A 20,238-nucleotide genomic window follows, 5' to 3' on the forward strand; every position below is an offset into this window, starting at 1 on the left:
TGCCCCTGGTCCTAGCACGCCTATGTGTTAGTCAACAGATCTGGGTTTTGTAATGGAGCTAGATGTTATTTTGAGTTTTACGGGTGGGAGGCTGGTTATTACCTTTCTCATCACCTGAGTCCTTTCTCCATAGGCCCACATTTCTGTAAGCACTCAGCCCAATGAAGTGGGCCCGGTAGCTGTATTGGAGTTCTGGGTTCAGGCTCTTATAAGCCAACATCTTTGGTACCGGGAACAACCCATCCTCTTCCTCATGGACCATTTGTGTAAAACAGCTTTTCAGTTGATGCAAGAAGACTGTGTGCAGAAATTGCTCTACCAGCAACATAAGGTAAACCTGTTGTGGAATTTATCTTTGTCATCAGCTAGGTAGTAGCCTTCTAAGGAGGTTCCCCACATGCATCCTTCTCAGTACTGCTTTGTGCCCACTGCCTTTTTAAAGCCTTGCCTTAACGGTGTCTTGTCGAGAAACCATAGTCTGCCAGCACGGCTCCTTGTAAAGCCAAAGAAGGACACCCAAGGAGGAGCCCTGCTCATTCATTGCATTTGGCTGTGATGTGGTGGGATTATCACTGCTGGTAGACTGATTACTGAACTCTGTATCTTACCCGAATTGTTCACTGGCATAAGATAATTGCTGTATTCTTGAAAAGCTCGTTGGTTCTGTTTTTTTAAAGCCACCTCTCTCTGCTCCACATGCTCTCCCTGGTGTAGAATGCTTTGGGCTACCACTGTGACCGGAGTTTGCTCTCGTCTTTGGTGAGCTGGATCCTGGCAGGCAACATCACTCCTTCCTTTGTGGAGGGCTTGGCCACGCCCACTCAGGTAGGAAACCTGCTGTGGCTCATTTGTTATCTTTGTGTACTTTAGTATTGTTATTATTCTTACCTACATTACTAATAGCCTAAAATGTCTAACATCTATTTAGCACTTACTACGAATAAGAATGCTTTTTCTTTTAATCCTCACAGTAGCCGTCTGCTGAGGTTGCGCTGTTGCTATTCCTGTTTCACAGGGGCATTAACTGAGGTTTAGCAGAGTCAAGAATCAGGCTGGCCAGCTGCCTGACTGCAGAGCCTGCCCAGCAGCAGGACAGAGTGGTGAAGAGGCTGGAGCCAGACTGCCCGGGACTCAGCCTTGGTTGTGCCATTTGCTAGCCCTATGCCTTGGGAACTGACTTACTCTTTGTCTCCAGAATCCTCAACAGTCAAACGGGTGTAGTGTTGTTATTAGGTGTTGGTTGTTTTTATTGTTGTCATCGTTTTCATTAATTCACCACATTGTTTTTATCATTATTGCCACCTCTTGGATTCTGTGTGTCGAATTCTGTCTTTGTTCTATCACTTAAATCAGTAGTAGCATTCTTCAACTTGTCACAGCCTTACCTCCTGCTCTTCCTCATACCTCTTGGGATCCAGCTGAGACAAACTCCGTGTTGTTATCTGCATATATCTCTGGCATTTCCATCTTTTGCTGAGCTGATTCTCTTATCAGACATGCCTTCCTCTCTGGTCTCTGTGTAGAGCCCTGTCTGATACATTTATCTTCTCTGATCCTACCTCCCTTCTCTAGTTTCTAGTGTTGACCTCTGATTCAACACTCACACTTCACACTGAACATTTTGGTTACTTATATATTAGTTTTGTCTCCCCTAGTGAATGGAAAACTTATGGGCAGTTACTAAAGTAGCCTTTCCAAAGGAATTTAATGTTTTTCAATAGCCTATTTTATATAAATTTATATCTGTGATACAAGTAGAAATAGGTTTAAAAAAGCTATGTGTTAATTTTAGAAACTATAAATGTGTTGATTGAAATCTGTAATAGCAAGGGCGTTAATTTGTGGAATATGAGGGTGTGTCTTTCTGTCTGAATTGGAGCTCATTCCTTTCATGTTTATCTGGTGTTCTTGCAGGTGTGGTTTGCATGGACAGTCCTGAACATGGAATCCATCTTTGAAGAAGACTCCCAACTCCGAAGAGTTGTTGAAGGGGAATTGGTTATAAACTCTGCATTTACCCCCGACCAAGCTCTGAAGGTGCAAATAGCAGTTCTGCATTTGAGTGGTAGAAGGTGGTTCACACTTTGATGCTGATGGGTTCACCTATAGCTTTTGAACTTCTGTGTTTTCTTTTGTTGGGAATGTTTGGGAAGCACAATAACTGTTCTAATGCTTAACATGGTGAATTGAAGTGTATATTTCCTTTCTGAGGTTTATGTAACATCGAGAGTCACAACTTTTATAATTTGAGGCTGTGTCCACTGCATGTATGAAGGAGATTGCCCTTGTTTTAGAGCATCAGAATCCCCTAGAGAGCTTGTTAAGAATCTGATTCCTGGACCTCCAACTTCGGAGATTCTGAATCTGGAGTGGGACAAAGAATTTATTTTTAGAAACTCCCTAGCTGATCCTTAGGCTCACTAAAGTGTGAGAAAAACTGGAATAAGTCTTTAGAATCAAAGACCTTCTATTTTAGGGTCCTGTAGTGTAGACTGTGCTTTTCGATTTCAGAGCCTGTCAAGGTATTTATCATTCTTGAACATCCATTTAAAATCTAAATTTTCAAGAGATTGATAAGATTTGTAAAATTTACTTTAGTTTTCATATTATTCTTGCACTATAGTGTTTTACATCAAAAGGAATGGAAAGGCATGGAAATGAGATTAGACTCGGTGATACTTAAGACCCAGTCCAGTTCTGGGGTTTGTGAAATTTTTAACAGAAGAAAGGCTGCCCCACGTGTCTTGTTACTGGGAATTTAAAGTGTTAGCTAGGGGGTTGGAAAAGTAAGGTTTATATGACTTTTTTTTCCCCTTATTGAATCGAAAACACAATGGTTAGCACTTCATTTGACTCGCTTAGGACGGACATACCGTTTGCAGACGTGATCATTGCATGGTTGCTCAAAGCCCGTCTCTTGTGTAGAAAGCCCAGGCTCAGCTGAAGCTCCCCATCGTGCCGTCCCTCCAGAGGCTGCTGATTTATCGCTGGGCCCACCAGGCTCTCATCACGCCTTCTGACCATCCTCTTCTGCCCCTCGTCTGGCAGAAGTTCTTCCTCCTGTACCTGCACCGTCCAGGACCGCAGTATGGGTACGGTACCCAGTGTAGTAGTGAGTCAGTTCCTGCTTTGCACTGCCCTGCTGCTCTGTGTTCTCCCGCTGTGACACGGGAACCAGAGTCATTCTGGCTCAGAGCCTCCCTCCTTCCTGTTTCACATCTGTTAGACTGGACCTTTTCTGAGTTCAGGGTATCTTGGGGCAGCTCTCGCTTCATCACCCCCCATACCCAGTTTGGTGAAGACAGCACCCTGGAACTGTGCGGAGTTTATCAGAGAGCCTCTGGAGTCCCGCACTGAGGCTGCTTGTGTGGCCACGGTGGGCTTATTTGAAGGGACCTGAGATGGTAGCGTGCGTGTGCTAAGTCGCTTCAGTTGTGTCCGACTCTTTGCAACCCTGTGGACTGTACCCCCGCCAGGCTCCTCTGTCCATAGGAGTCTCCAGACAAGAATACTGGAGTGAGTTGCCATGCCCTTCTCCCAGGGATCTTCCCGACCCAGGGATCAAGTGCATGGCTCTTGCAGCTCCTGCACTGGGAGGCAGGTTCTTTATGCCTCGTGCCCCCGTTGATGCAGGTATGGACAAAGGCCGGGACTTGCCTGACGTGCCCGCTGCTGTCTGGCTCCAGCTCAGTGTTTCTGCTTCCCTTGCACTCCTTAACTCACCCTGTTTAAAACATACAGATGGTGATTCTTCATCACTTCTGTTTTCAGCTGGTTGCAAGTTCAAGAAGAGGGGCTGTCTTTTTTTTTTTCCGTTTATTTTTATTAGTTGGAGGCCAATCACTCTACAACACTGCAGTGGTTCCTGTCATACACTGACATGAAGAGGGACTGTCTTTAATCACTTCTATACCTCAAAGTGGTGACAGTATCTTGAATTTGCATAGTATTTCATTCTTTTAAAAACTGCTTTTATATGCACCATATTGTTGGAACCTCATTATAAGCATTGCGGTAAAAATGATATGTATTAATAAAATGAGTTGTTAATGGACTGTAATGTTGTGTCACGTAGAGTCTTGTGTTGATCCTGTGTGCTCTTTGCTTGAATTTTTTAAGGTTACCTATAGATGGTTGTATTGGAAGGAGGTTTTTTCAAAGCCCTGCTCATATCAGTTTGCTGAAAGAGATGAAGAGGCGCCTGACAGAGGTGGCTGACTTCCACCACGCTGCAAGCAAGGCCCTCCGCGTTCCAGCAGAGGGCAGTGCAGGGCCGCCAGTGAGCCAGGCTGGCCCCCTTGCTCACCTGACTTCGCCAGAACTGCACGCAGAGCTTGTGAGGTGAGGCGTGGCTGTTGAACCGTTTGTGTCGTTTGCAGCGCAGCTACTTGGATACTTGTGCTGGGTTGTTGATTTGTGTTACAGCAGCTCCTAACCTGTTAGATTGACTGTGGAAGGTGGTTTTGACTATAGGTTTGTCTTGTAATGTTTCTTTTTTGTGTTTCTTATGAGAAGTGAATCAGCAATTTGGACGTACCTCTGTGAAGTGCCTGGAGTCTGAGTGAACGCTTTTAAACTGGAGGGCTGGTGACCTCTTTTATTTCTTTATTTAGTAACAGAAGCAAACCGAAACAAGTGATCATAGCAAGTTAACTACTAGTATAATCTGCTAGGATAGTTCTCTAAAAGAAATAAATGACTCAGGCACCCTGAGTTCTTTAAATGGGGTTCATAGACCCTCTAGGAAATTTTGGTATCGACCTGGGGTGTGGTAGATTCATAATCTTCCAAAACTGCTTCTGAAAAATAGACTCAGTATTTGCACACACTGTAAATGGTTAAGAACTCAGAGGTAAGCTTGTGTCCCCTTCACACTGTTCTTCTACCTTTCATTTGTAAGCTTGATGTAAACCAGATATTAATCATATAAATATGACTTAATAAAAATAACTCTTAATAATAAACTCAATACAAAATGAATATAAAAGTCTCGGTGAGGAAACCCAGTGTTTCAGCTCAGCTCTCAGACTTTAGGCTTGATTGACCTCAAAGCCTTAGGGCTTATCTCTGCCTCCAGAGTAATTTCTCTCTGTCTCTTTCTTACTTGAAAGAAAACTTCTTTTTGCTGGGCTTAACCAGTGGGAATGCTTTATCATTGAACATTTAGATCAGCTAAGAAAGTCTTTGATGTCCCCTTTTGCCTTCTGGCATGTTGTGAAGTAGATATATAAGCCCAGGCAGAAGCTGAACAAGAGCTCTTCCCAGCCTTTCCCCTTTAAGAACCTCAAAGCTGTGTCCCTGGGTCTCTTCCTAGAGGCTGCAGTCAGGGTGTAGGTGGTATTTTTCCACCTTATTGCGTAAAGCGCAACCACACTACCTTCAGGTCTCCACCTGGTACTTTGTGTATATGTGTGCTGTAGACAACTCTGGTACTTGTTGCTGCAGACAGCTGCTTAAAATACCAGTGATCTGAGCTAAATGGACTGTGTTCTTTGTAAAACCAAAAAATAAAAGCAAAGGAAGCATCATTAAATTAAAAAAAAAAAACTTACCGGAAAATTGAGAATTTTTTTTTCTTCTTCCTGTTTTTAGCTATTTTCTGCTATTCTTTCTTCATGGGAACAGAGTGCAAACATGCTGTGGGCTCTCTTTTGATTCCTTGAGGCAGGAAATTGTCATTTAGCCTAGAGCTGGCAGAGTGTTCTGATGCATAAGTTTAAAATGGCTTTTAATGTTTTCTCTGAAAGATGGCAAATGTGTTTATTTGAATGTGCACACTTTTCCAAGCACCAGGACTCACTGTGACTAGATTGCCTAGGAGAGAAAAACTCCAAATTCAGATCCTTGATCTGTGTTAAAGTCACCTTCTCCAGTTATTTTTTTCTGTGTACTATATTTAACCCTCTTTTGTAATAGAGTTCACAGAGCCCTTTCTTCATACTTTTTGTATTAGCAATTATTATTGCATCATATTTAAATGATTTGTGACCTTTCTCCCTTGCTGGCCCTTCTTGGGAATGGAAACATTTTCTGTTACATGCTTCTAAACTTTTATCTTTTAGTGCTGGTGTTCCTAGAGATGTAAGAGCCTTAATTTGCTTGCGCATCTTTTTGTATTTTTATATGATTATGTTTTTTTCTTTTTCCCTTTTAGGCTCTTCAATGTGTATATATTATGGCTAGAAGATGAAAATTTTCAAAAAGGAGATATCTATATCCCTTCTCTGCCAAAGCATTATGACATTCACCGGCTAGCAAAAGTGATGCAGAATCAGCAGGTGACACTAGCAGTGTCTTTTGTAGCATATCTAACACTAGCAGTGTCTTTTGTAGCATATCTAACTGTAATTTGAATTGGTCACTTTTATAACTTAATGGTAAAACCACTTATTGATATGGAAATGGGATCATTGGGATGGTCATTTTTTTGTGTGGTTTTCTCAGTATGTAAATGAGTCTTTTAAAAATTTTATTCACTTATTTTTTAATTTTTGGTTGCCCTGGGTCTCTGTTTCTCCTCGCAGTCTTTTTCCGGTTGTGGTGAGCAGGGGCTACTCTCTAGCTGTGGCGTACAGACTTCTCATTGCAGTGGCTCCTCTTGTGGAGCATGGGATCAAGGTTCATGGGCTTCAGTAGTTGTGGCTCTGTGGCTCTTGAGCTTAGTTGCTTCGCAGTATGTGGAATCTTCCTGGACCAGGGATCTAACCCATATCTCCTGCATTGGCAGGCAGACTCCTATCCACTGTTCCTCAGTGAAAGTCTGTAAATGATTTTTTTGAAGGCAATTTGTTGCCAGAATCTTGGCTTTCTGTGCACCAATGCCAAACAGAAATACAGAGACAGAGTTATGGAGGAGAAAGAAAGAGTGGCTTTATTACTTTGCCAGGCAAAGGGGGAACATAGTAGGTTATCGCCTCAAGAGCTATGTCCTCCTCTCTGGTGAGTAAGGAGAGGTTATATAGTCAGGCAGGGGTATATGATAAGGATGAAGGCAGTAACAGTCTTGGATTCTTCTGCAGTTTCACAAGGGCAGGATTGCTGATAAGACTAGGGTGTGTGGAAGGTCTTAGATGATGCTGTTAAAATGTTGCACTCAGTGTATCAGCAAACTTGGAAAACCCAGCAGTGGCACAAGGCTGGAAATGATTAGTTTTCATTCCAATCCCAAAGAAGGGCAATGCCAAAGAATGTTCAAACTACCATACAATTGCACTTATTTCACATGCTAGCAAAGTAATGTTCAAAATCCTTTAAGCTAGACTTAAATAGTATATGAACTCAGAAATTCCAGATGCACGAGCTGGATTCAGAAAAGGCAGAGGAACCAGAGATCAAATTGCTGACATTCACTGGCTCATGGAGAAGGCAAATGAGCCCAGGAAAACATCTATTTCTTCATTGACTATGCTAAAGCCTTTGACTGTGTGGATTACAGCAAACTGTGGAAAATTCTTAAAGAGATGGAAATACCAGACCACTTTACTTGTCTCCTGAGAAACTTGTATGCAGGTCAAGAAGCAACAGTTAGAAGCAGACATGGAACAACAGACTGGTTCAAAATTGGGAATGGTGTATATTGTCACCCTGCTTATTTAACTTATATACAGAGTACATCATGAGAAATTCTGGGCTGGATGAATCACAAGCTGGAGTCAAGATTCCTGGGAGAAATATCAACAACTTCCGATACTAAACCTTAGATACTAAAGAGCCCCCTTATGAGGGTGAAAGAGGAGCGTAAAAAAGCTGTCTTGAAACAAGATTCAAAAAACTAAGATCATGGTATCCAGTCCCATTGCTTCATGGCAAATAGATGGGGAAAAAGTGGAAACAGTGACAGATTTTATTTTCCCGGACTCCAAAATCACTGTGGACGGTGATGACTGCAGCCATGACATTAAAAGATGCTTGCTCCTTCGAAGAAAAGTGTGACAAACCTAGACAGCATATTAAAAAGCAGAGATACCACTTTGCTGACAGAAGTCCATATAGTCAAAGCTCTGGTTTTTCCAGTAGTCGTGTATGCTGAAGAATTGATGCTTTTGAAGTGTGGTGCTGGACAAGACTTGAGAGTCCCGTGGACAACAAGGATATGAAACCAGTCAATCCTAAAGGAAATCAACACTGAATATTCATTGGAAGGACTGATGCTGAAGCTGAAGCTCCAATACTATGGCCACCCGATGTGAAGAGCCGGCTCATTGGGAAAGATTGAGGGCAGGAGGAGAAGGGGGAGACAGAGAATGAGATGGTTGGATGGCATCACCGATTCAATAAACATGGATTTGAGCAAACTCCAGAAGATAGTGAAGGACAAGGAAGCCTGGAGTGCTGCAGCCCATGGGGTTGCAAAAAGTCAGACATGACTTAGTGACCGAACAACAACAACAAAGGTCTTAGGTAATCCAGTTTCCTAATCTTGATCAGCTTCCCTGGTCCCTTTAATCTTGTTTCAGGTGGCTTCCTGGCTGTCCTCCTCTGATTAATAACTATTCTGTCCTTTGGAAATCAAGAAGGTCATGGTGACTGGATTCTTACTTATAGGAAGTGGGGGACAAAAAGGCATCCATGCCCGGGAGACCCACAGGGCCCTGCTTGGCATCAGTTCCCCATTTTCTCTGATACTCCTTGGTCCAGAGGAGCATAGAATCCCTACCATTTTTGTTTAAGTTGCTACACAGGCCATTGCTCTTTTTCACACTTTCAGCAGCACCAGATCTCCTGCTTTGAAGGGGTGTAAGGGAGTTTCCAGGCAAGGGGGAGACGTGTGGAACACAAATGTATGCATAATGGTTAATAGTTGTCCAGTCTGTTGAAAATACTGTTTAATTTTACCTGCTGTGTTAGAAACATTTCTTTTTTTATTCTTAGGAGCTAAGAGTTGTCTCCTGTATCTAATTTCATAATGGCTCCATCCTATCCTGCTTTTAGGGATCACCAGTATACAGAGAGCAATTTGCAAGATCTTGTCTCGTTTTAGATGAGTTTTCCACCATAGCTTGGCAAAAGATTTCTTAATAAGGTCCATAAGCAGGTTTTTGTCATCTCCAATGTTGTTTTTTCAAACATTGTGGTTGGAAAGGCCTCTGTTCAACTTTTATCCAGATGTGACCCTCTCAAATCTTAGCCAAAATCTCGTGGAAGAGGGTGGGGGGAATTATTAGATATAGATCATTGTAGAATCTGACATAGCTCAGAAATTTCAAGTTTGCAACAATACAGGGATAAATACCTCTGAAATCACATCCACAGTGGTCACCTAGTTTTGCCATATTTATTCCATTTTAACTTTCAAATGCATTCCCCTCCTCAGTGTTAAAGTAGCTGTCACTGTTAATGAATTTACTGCTTTTCTGCATATGGGAAAATGCAAGAATTTGGGTTCATAAACTCTTCTGAAGACATCTAAGTATCTAAATGCCTATTCTGCCAGTTCTTCTCAGAGCATAGAGTACCTCATTTCTGATCTCCACTCTGCATTCCTTTCAGGGGGTGTTAAAGGTCAGTGGCTGCCATTGACTTAATCCTTGAAGAGGCAGATGGCAGTTTTCAGGTGACAGAGCCCCTTCAGGGTCATAAATTTGACCATGTTGTGGGGGCATTTCATGACCATTTTGTCCCATGGTGCTGGGAATGCTATTCCCAAGTCTGGTGGAGACTTCACCAATAGACCACTCAGTGTGCTGTTACTGGACTAGGCCATAAAACAGTATCCAAAGTCTCTGGACCACTAACCTCCATGATCCGGGAAAATATTCACTTTTGTTGCTTTTTCCCGTATCTAGAGTTAAGCTGTTACAATCATTGATCTCATATATGTGTGTGCTAAATCACACACACCTTAGTCATATCTGATTCTTTGCAACCCTGTGGACTGTAGCCCACCAGGTTCCTCTGTCCATGGGATTCTCTGGGCAGGAATATTGAAGTGGGTTGTCATGCCCTCTTCTAGGGGACTTTCTCGACCCAGGGATCAAACCTGCTTCTCTTATGTCTCCTGCATTAGCAGATGGGTTCTTTACCATGAGAGCCACCTGGGAAGCCCATATGGAATTATGCATCATTTTATCAGAGGCTCAGTCACATTTGGTAATTTAAGAAACAATTTGTAAAATGGTATATATATATATATATATATATATATATAAACAATATAGCTAGCAGATTAGTAAGGTCATAAGCAAGAATTTTAAGTCAAGAACTTCAATTAGATGTAGCCCCATATATCCCAGGTGGTTTGACTTCATCTATTCTGTACCAGCCCTTTTCTTTAAGGGAAATTTTATGTTGGTGTTGTCCATAAGGCGCCCAGCCCAGTTTCCTCTGTTGCTACGCTGATTATCCTTAACATGACTTCATTGTTTCCAACATAGAGGAGCCTTTAAATTTAAACCACCATAGTTTGGTGTTAACTGAATCCATCCCATAACTGTGAGAGGTTTAACTCCTTGGTTGAAATTCTGCCTGTTGTTCTGAGCTTGAGTAATGAAAATTCTCTGACCCTGGATTAATGGCCGGGTCAGAGGAGGTATTACTAATAGGCCAGGTGAAAGGACCCAGTCTGGTAATAGCAGTAGTGGCCTGTGCATGACTATAATCTTTTTTTTTTTTTAATAAATTTCTTAAGAGTCAACCAGTTAAGAGCCTTGGAGTAGAGAAATCCATCTAGGTAACCTGAGAGTACTAGATACAGGTCATTGGCCACAAACCCAACAATTGGATTGATTTTAAAAACTAGCATAGGATCACCCTATCATGGCTGTGATAGAAAGACATTTGATTCACATGCCAACATCCAGGAAGTCAGGAAAACGTTAACAAATGATTGTGCGAGTCAGATTGAAGATCTTAGGAAAGCTGTCTACTTCTGATGTCTTCTTCTCACCCTGGTGTGAGTGTAGTTTCTCCTCTGAGCATTATTTTAAGGGTGATTTTGAGGTCAGCGGTCCTCTCTTTAGGCCAGTCCATTGCAGGGGCCTTTTGTGAGTGGAAATTAATCCAGGAGTCCATTCCCTTCAGATTCATTGTGCATGAGCTAGTTAAGAGTACTTAGTAACGGTCCTTCCATCCAAGTTGGAGATTATCCTTTAAATTATGTCTTTTTCAGTATCCATAATCCCCTGGTTGTAGGTTGTGGGGCATCTGATGTTCATCCAAAGATAGATTACTGAGGTGAGCTTCAGATACAAACTTAGAGTATCCTTTAATAATTCAATTAAACTTTACATTAGTATAACGTAACAGCAAGAAACTGTCTGGGAGGTGAGTCTTATAGACCTCTGTTAACAAACTGCAATTTACCATTCATTGAAGCATCTTTTTCTTTCCAAAATTACCCTCATTTTTGCCAAATATAATTAAATTAAGACTAATTTATTTGCAAAATATGTCTAGTCTCAAAAACCTGATCTGGTGACTTACATAATTGATCATGTAGACTTTTTGTTTTGTTAAAATTTTTGTAAGGAATCTCAGACTGAACTCTTAGAAGATGTCTCAGGGCTAGGAAAGTCATGCCAAGGATTTACCACAGATTTTGCCTGTCAGATCTAGGTGAATTCCTCCCTTTTCAAGGTCCCCAAAATACCCTGAAATTTCTGTACCTGTTGGTGCAGTAGCCTTCCTAATTTAGCTGATAAAGCTACTAGGAACCAAAGAGTCTCCAGTCTCTGGAGAGAGCAGATACAGAGAAAAGATAAATGTTTCACTTCTGCTTACAAAGGTATAATTTACCAAACTGCTGTAAGTCATATTTAGTTTGAAGGGGAAATTTTCCTTACAGCTGGAAAACTGATTCAAATTAGTAATTTTTCAGATAGAAATCATAAAAAGTATAACTGTTACTGAGTCCAAGCTCAGCCTGCTTGCCACACGACAGGCCAGTGAATCTGAGAGAGATGTTGAGGCAACGGATACAACTTTATTCAGAAAGCCAGCAGATGAAAAAGATGGCAGACTAATGTCTCAAAATAACCATCTTGTCAGGGTCCTGGTGCCTGGTTCTTTTATAGGACAGAGAGGGAGAGGAGTTGAGGACTTGAAGACCATTATCTTGCAGATATCTCCTGGAATGTCTTCAGGTAGAGGGGCAGGGTTCTCTGAGGCGGGTCATTATATGTGATTATAAAAACAAAGGTTAAAGTCAAAGAAACAGATCCATCATGGAGTCAGAATTGGGTCTTCCCTACAGCAGAGCCTTTGTTTCCCTAATAAAGGCTAACAAAGTTTTGCTAAGAGAATGCACTGGTCATAGCAAACACCTTCCAACAACACAAGAGATGACTCTACACATGGACATCACTAGATGGTCAATACCGAAATCAGATTGATTGTATTCTTTGCAGTCAAAGATGGAGAAGCTCTGTACAGTCAGCAAAAACAAGACTGGGAGTTGACTGTGGCTCAGATCATGATCTTATTGCCAAATTTAGACTTAAATTGAAGAAAGTAGAGAAAACCACTAGACCATTCAGGTATGACCTAAATCAAATCCCTTATGATTATACAGTGAAAGTGACAAATAGATTCAAGGGATTAGATCTGATAGAGTGCCTGAAGAACTATGGATGGAGGTTTGTAACATTGTACAGGAGGCAGTGATTAAGACCATCCCCAAGAAAAAGAAATGCAAAGAGGCAAAATCGTTGTCTGAGGAGGCCCTACAAATAGCTGAGAAAAGAAGAGAAGGTAAAGGCAACAGAGAAAAGAAAAGATATACCCATCTGAATGCAGAGTTCCAAAGAATAGAAAGGAGAGATAAGAAAGCCTTCCTCAGGGATCAATGCAAAGAAATAGAGGGAAACAATAGAATGGGAAAGACTCTAGAGATCTTTTAAGAAAATTAGAGATACCAAGGGAACATTTCTTGCAAAGATGGGCACGATAAAGGACAAAAACCTAACAGAAGCAGAAGATATTATCTAATCAGCAAGCTTGAGCCACCTCCGATAGCAGATACTAATTCAGTACTGATTATTTTTCGGATCACAGATTTCTAGGATCATGGATCCTAAAATTTATCTTGGCCAGTTTTCTGTATATTTAGATTTAATTTGTAAGCACTTACTTTCAAGTCAGTTAAATATAGTTCATTTACAGGTTAGCTTTTACATAAATCTCAGTTTTTCTGCTTGAGTTTAAAAGGCCTTTTTCCCCTATTCACAACTTTTTTTTTTTTCCTCCTGAGGCCAAAGCACAGGGGAGAGAAATAGCAATTCCTTTTCCTGGGATGTAGTTGGAGCTCTCCCAGTTTTGTAAAAATACCCTGGGGTTGGGGAGGCTGCAGGGTGGAACAGAGCTCTGATCATCCATAACAAGGCTAGTCCAAAAGGGAAAATCCCAACCAACATTCTGCTATAGGCAGGGCCTGAGGCAATAGGGAAGAGCTTCCTGGTATTATCCTATGTGAGCCCTGTTATTTACCAAGGAGGTCTCAGTTGGTCAGTGTAAATAGTGACACATTTATATCAACAAACAATACCAAGTACTGATTTAATACTGATTTAATTAATACTAATTTAATATTAATTTAATATTTCCCAGTTTACATGAATCTGAAATCCATTTAGATTAATTTCTCTTGTGCTTAGAATCTTGTGCTTTGATTTTTAAGTATCTATTTTTCTTTAAGCCAATTAAATACCCAGTTAATTTACAAATTAACCTCAGCAACAATATCCAAAGACAAAAACACATCTGAGGCATATATGTATATAAACAGACACAATGAGAGATCTCATAGCTTTGTTTTCTAAACTTAGTCATGAATCAAATATCACAATAGAAAACTCACTAGTTTATAAAAAACAGTTGGAATAAGAAAAAATCTAAAAGGGTTCTTTTTTTTTTTTTTAATTCAGTTTCAGGAATTAGAGGTGGTCTAGGTAAGTGTTCCTGAGAGCCATGGTCTCAAGGCACAGGGAAGAGAAACTCATGTTCTCCTAGTAGGACTTACTCTTTCAGGGTCAGAATTCTGAAAAAAAAAAAAGAGAGAAAAAGTACTTAAAAAAACTAGCTTTCTCTAATTGCACATGCAGAAATAGCAATTTTTGCAATTTCAAAACAAATTTTAACCAGTTTGCTCCGAAATCTAAAGGATATTGTGGCCACACAGTCAAAAAATCACTTTTCTTTGTCTGTGGTCATACCTAAAATTTAGACCAGGTAGTGCTCAAATTTGCCCTGATAGCAAGGGCACATTGGCTGATAAAATGTCTCAGCAGGGATTGTCCCTCTGAGGAGATGCGGGTCTTATTTTGATCAGTCTCAGGCTTTTGGATTATAGGAGAAAGTCCTGGACATGAGAACCCCACTGCATTTTCTCATCCTGTGGCGATGAAGATCTAACTGGAAGAGACCTATTTTTAGGCCATGTTTCTTTGTCATTGGATCATAAATATAGGTCGACCAGTCATTTAAAATCTCCCAAGGAGCTCCCAGCCAGGGTGGAACCTCAGAGGAAATGCTTACCATTTTAGTTCCAGCAGTTAGTACCAGATGTCTGCATGCTCAAACTAACCAAACCAAACCAAAACCTCACTATCTGGCAGTCACACTCTAAATAAAGCAGACTGCAAAGAGATGCCCAGAAATCAAGAACCAAATGGCACAAGTGCCCCAAAAAGATGGCAAAGAGATGCCCAGAAGTCAGAAGCTTGACATCAATCTTTTTTTTTTCTTTATATTTTATTTGTTTTATTTTTGGCTGTATTGGATCTCAGTTGCAGCACACAGAATCTTACTTGCGTCATGCTGGATCTTTGTGGTTCATGAGCGTCTCTAGTTGTGACATGTGTACTCCAGAGCACGCGGGCTTAGTAGTTGTGGCACTCAGTCTTGGCCCATGGCATGTGGAATTCTACTTCCCCAAGCAGGCATTGAACCTACATCCCCTGCACTGGAAGGTGGATTCTTCACCACTGCAGCACTAGGAAAGTCCCTGGGATATCCCCTTTTGAATATCTGGCCCCGCTCTGGCATCATATGAAGGACTGAAGCTCCTTCTTGGAGCATCTACAGTCTCATAAACACAGCCTTTTTCTGACTGTCCTTCCTTGTTTTAAATTTTCAACATCTGAACACTTTTAAGCAGTCATCTCTACTCCCATAAAAAGTTCAGTGTAAGGATTTGTTAAGATTCACGCATATAGAAAGTTAATAGCATGGAGAAAGTGGGGAGCTCACCCTTAAAGAGACTTACTTGAAGCTGTCAGTTTTGGTTGCCCTGTTGGATGTGCTTAATTCTAGTCTTCACATGTTCTAATCTTTTCGCAAATAGAGGTCTGTTGTCTTTCCTAGGTCAAAACTTCCGAATTTTTTCTGAGCTTCTGTAGCTCTGTGTGGGGGTGTAGAGATGTAGCTCTCCTGTTCCAGTTTCTTTTTTCTAGGAGCTGAATGCTACTGGCCATTGACCCCCAACCTTGGATGGGATTTAGGGTCCTCTACGACTTGAGAGACTTTGGGTTTAAACTTAGTTGTTCCCACATTGTATATACTATTTCATCTCCATGAGGTGTCTTTGACTTTCTTCTCTTTTCTTTGTCTTTCCTTCCTCTCTCTCCTTTCTTCTTTCCTTCTCTTCCTTCCATGAGTATCTATTGAATACTTTTGAGGTGTCAGTCAGCTATACCAAAAATATAAAAAGAAAAGTGATGCAGTCTCTGCCTTCAAGATTCTTACTGTCAAATGGGGGACTAAATAATTATTACATCTGGTGATAAAGACTGGGAGTGAAATGTGCAGGGTGCTGTTTCACCTGCAAAGGTGGAATGGCACCTGATTCAGACTGAGACTGGAGTGTGACCTTTGATCTGAGCCCTGAAGGACAAATGAGAGTTTGTCAAGTTGAAAGGATAGCATGGTGATGTGGAGTAGCAGAAAGATATTGGCAGGAAGTCTTTGTTTGGAGAGATGTTGAAATAGCTGGAGTGGTTAAATAAGTGGATGGATTAAAAATATATAGAAGAATTAATTAGTAGAATCAGTAGGATTCTCTGGTTAGGATTGATATACTTGTAGGGTAGATAAGATATACACGGACTTCCAAATTTGTAGCTTGGGCAGCTAAAGATGCTATTTACAAAACTGGAAGAGAAAGTGCCTGAGGGGCTTCAAGGAGAACTCATATTCAGAAATTGGTGGGGAAGGGATATAAAGTTGTCTGTAGTTCAGGAATGGGGCAGTAGGAGATGTGGGTATAATGGTAATAGAGTATTTGGATTAAGAAGAGGACTCAAGATGGAATTCTGAAAAGGAACATTTAAGACATGGAAAAACAGGGCTGAGACTGTAGGGCCGGAGAAATAGGAAAAATTCATAAGTGATCATGGTGTCCTGAAATCTTTTGAGTACAAAATTAACCCATTGTTAATTCTCAGTATTCTTCTCTGTCAGCCTCTATCAACAGTAAATGTTTAGCTGGGCTGTTGAAATTACTTTTTCTCAGTGTGGTATATAATCAAAGAGTTTTGAGATTCTTTAGACTGTTAGACTGTCCATTTTATTTATTTATTTGACTGTACTATGTGGTTTCTGGCATCTTAGTTCCTCTACCAGGGAGTGAACCCAGGCCCTTGGCAGTGAAAGCATGAAGTCCTAACCACTGGACTGCCATGCCAGGGAATTCCCTAGAATGCCCATTTTAAATGTGATTCATCCTAATGCTTGGAGAACCTGGAATGGACCACCTCATGTTGAAACTTATGGATTCACTCTAGAGTTAAATATATAGTTTTATATGTGAATATATAATTCATCCCTGAAAGTTAAAGTTCTTATGGTTCTATTTTAGGACCTGTGGATGGAGTATTTGAACGTGGAGCGCATACATTACGAGTTTCAGGAAACCGTTGGTCTGTGGACACAGGCCAAGCTTGAGTCCCATTCTGCACCCAGCAATTCATCAGTTCAGCTGGACTTCACTGATCCTTTGTTGGGTGAGCTGTATGAGTGAGCATCAGACCCTTTGAATGAGTGAATGACTGAGTGAATGAATGAGTGAATGTGAATCAAAGCCATTAAATGTTAAGATTCACATAGTATGTCCCTCAGTGAGAATTGCTTTTTTTTTTTAGGAATTCATTGTTAACTTGTCTACTACTTAGGGTTAGGTTATGCTATGAATGAGAGAAACTGCAAAAACAGTGAGGGCGCACATAAGAAAGGGATTTTTTTTATGTCAAGGAAGTCTGGAGACAGGCAGTTCAGAGAAGTAGCTTTATGACCTGAAAGCCTTCAGGGACCCCTGCTCCTTCTGTTTTTCTGTCTCACTGTTCTAACATCTGACATCTACATGTGGTTCAAGACGGCTGCTGAAGCTGTCATATTTGCATTCCATTCAGCGGGTAGGGAAGTCTCCCTCTTTGAAGGACTCTTTCAAGAAGCTGCTCATGCACTTTCCAGTTAGATCTCATTGGCCCAAACTGAGACACATGGCGTGCTACAGTCCATGGAGTTTCCCCACAGTCTCGATTTTGCTGATTATACCTTTGTGGTATAGTTTAACATTTTTTTTCTGTCTAGTGTATTTCTTGTAAATTGATATTGGAAAAGTGATTAAGTAGTTTGTGATATGTTTTCTCCATGATTCTTTAAAAAGACATTTCAGTTAGCTTAGAACATTTGAAGTACAACCTAGAATTTAATTATTTTGGGTTTGCAGCTTTAAAATTCAGTAGTCTGTCTTTTTCTTTCATAAACGTTTTTCCTGTGTATCTGAAACTCTTAACCATACAGATGGATCATATTCCCAGAGTTTCTAAGTTAACTGTTTCTCACAATGCATTTTTCTAGAGAAACAGTTTTATAAATTGTCAGTTTTCTATGCTAGGCCACGAAAACTCATTTAACCTGCAAATATTGTAATATGTAGTGTAGTAGAACACTGAGGTGATTCAGAGAAGGGTAAAAATACCTTCTTGATGCAGCTCTGCCACTAACCAGCTGTGTGATCAGAAAAAAATAAGAACCTCTTTTAGCTTTTGGTTCACTTACCTGTAAATGAAGGTGCAGAACAATCTTACCTAAGACTAAAATTTTTCTCTCCAACATCTCTCTCCCTCCTTTTTCCCTGAAATAAAAGTTTTTTTTTTTTTTTGGATGATAAAAATTATATTAAAAATTATATGAGCCCATTGGGAAAAATTAAACAGTTTAGGAAGGTATTGTATGTAGGGGAAAGTGTAGAAGTTGTCCTCAACCCAGCCGTATCAGTTCTCATTTTCTAGTCCTGAAAGTTTGTCAAATGAGAGGAAGAGTTATAGATCTGGAAGCTGTTGAATGTGTCTCTGTTCGTGTCCTCCCATCCGCTGTGTTTTCACACTGCCTTAACCCTGCCCTAGAAGGCTGGTGGTTTTTATTAAGGTAAGCTAGTAACTTTTTTTTTTTCCATTTATTTTTATTAGTTGGAGGCTAATTACTTTACAACATTGCAGTGGTTTTTGTCATACATTGAAATGAATTAGCCAGGGATTTACATGTATTCCCCATCCCGGTACCCCCTCCCACCTCCCTCTCCACCCCATCCCTCTGGGTCTTCCCAGTGCACCAGGCCTGAGCACTTGTCTCATGCATCCAACCTGGGCTGGTGATCTGTTTCACCCTAGATATACATGTTTCGATGCTGTTCTCTTGAAACATCCCACCCTAGCCTTCTCCCACAGAGTCCATAAGTCTGTTCTATACATCTGAGTCTCTTTTTCTGTTTTGCATATAGGGTTATCGTTACCATCTTTCTAAATTCCATATATATGTGTTAGTATACTGTAATGGTCTTTATCTTTCTGGCTTCCTTCACTCTGTATAATGGGCTCCAGTTTCATCCATCTCATTAGAACTGATTCCAATGAATTCTTTTTAATGGCTGAGTAATATTCCATGGTGTATATGTACCACAGCTTCCTCATCCATTCGTCTGCTGATGGGCATCTAGGTTGCTTCCATGTCCTGGCTATTATAAACAGTGCTGCGATGAACATTGGGGTGCACGTGTCTCTTTCAGATCTGGTTTCCTCAGTGTGTATGCCTAGAAGTGGTAGGTAAACTAGTAACTTATCAAGCCCTTGGTTTGTTCTAAGCACGGTCTTTGTATGCACTAACTCAGTCTTCCCAACCACCCTCTGAGGGTTATCTCCATTGAGCTGGTAAGGAGCCTAAGGTGTAGAGTAGTCATGTAACTTGCCTAAGTCACAAAGCCGGGGCTTTGAAGAGCAGGCTTCAGAGACCGGGCTCTTCACCACTTACCTTATTTTATTTCTGACAATCAGTACAGGTTGCAGTTCTAAATAAAAGTAAGACCTAGATTTGTAAATAATAAGTTTCAGAGTTTTCTCAGGTGAGAGCAGGTTAGGGAATGATTATATCAAACGATTGAACTTGTGATTATGACTATAGGAAAAATTTCAGTAGCATTTTATAGTTTATTGTATACTTATGACATCGACTTCTTTTTCTCAAATTTGTTGGCTTCATAACTTTTTGTCAGTTGTGGTTCCAAGTTATGATTATAGTTAAATATGGTCTGAATTTTTTTTCTTTATTTTGTATTTAAAGTATCACTCTTGATTTTTCTTTCATAGTAAGTTATATCGGGATGGGAAAAGATCCTCCCCACTCCCGTTTTCCTTTAGAATTATGAGCTAATGTTGCTTGCAAGAAATTTGAACATAGGAATCTTACCCAGTGGTGAATATCCAGCCTTGTTACATTCTGTGCATAGATTGGTAGTTCTAGTGGAAAAACCCCAGCTATAAGGGACAGTCCTGTACTTGACCTGTTTGGAATGTTAAGTTCCATCTGTTTGTATTACAAACAATACATGTTTTCTTATGCCAAGTAAAGTCATGGCTATTAAATTTTCTTTAATTTTTCTTAACAAGAATAGAAAATTGAATGCTGTATCTGGAATGGAATCGGAAGTTCAGAGCAGTCCCTTAAGTACTTTGTTGACTTATTGACTTGAAATTCTCTTGACCTTTCCTGGCCTCTGTTATATTACATGGCAGCATTTTTCTTCATGTTCTTCATGAGCTTTGTGGTATGTGGATAGTGTAGTGAAGAAAAAGGTAGGGAAGATAGGAATTTATTAGATACCTACTATGTTTCAACTCTCTACTGAGTACAGAAATATAAACATTTAAGTTGGATTGATCAATATGAGACCATGTGCAACCTAGTGCAAAGTTGCATGGTAGAGATTTACTTATTTTTCTTGTGTGGTGCCTGACTTCTTATTTGGACTCA

The 20,238-nt window shown here is 40.5% G+C and overlaps 1 protein-coding gene across 2 annotated transcripts in view; it reads left to right on the forward strand.

The window, feature by feature from the left end:
- The window catches only part of EPG5 (ectopic P-granules 5 autophagy tethering factor), a 128,324-nt gene that overhangs the window by 50,948 nt on the left and 57,138 nt on the right, over positions 1 to 20,238 (forward strand). For both annotated transcript variants that reach the window (XM_020870961.2, XM_020870962.2), the window contains exons 19-25: positions 134 to 331; positions 715 to 825; positions 1,915 to 2,037; positions 2,926 to 3,092; positions 4,120 to 4,341; positions 6,155 to 6,278; positions 16,790 to 16,934. In XM_020870961.2, the coding sequence (XP_020726620.2) occupies positions 134 to 331; positions 715 to 825; positions 1,915 to 2,037; positions 2,926 to 3,092; positions 4,120 to 4,341; positions 6,155 to 6,278; positions 16,790 to 16,934 (1,090 nt within the window). The remainder of the gene's footprint in view (positions 1 to 133; positions 332 to 714; positions 826 to 1,914; positions 2,038 to 2,925; positions 3,093 to 4,119; positions 4,342 to 6,154; positions 6,279 to 16,789; positions 16,935 to 20,238) is intronic.

The sequence above is a fragment of the Odocoileus virginianus genome, chromosome 22, assembly GCF_023699985.2.
Source record: "Odocoileus virginianus isolate 20LAN1187 ecotype Illinois chromosome 22, Ovbor_1.2, whole genome shotgun sequence".
NCBI classification, from domain to species: domain Eukaryota; kingdom Metazoa; phylum Chordata; class Mammalia; order Artiodactyla; family Cervidae; genus Odocoileus; species Odocoileus virginianus.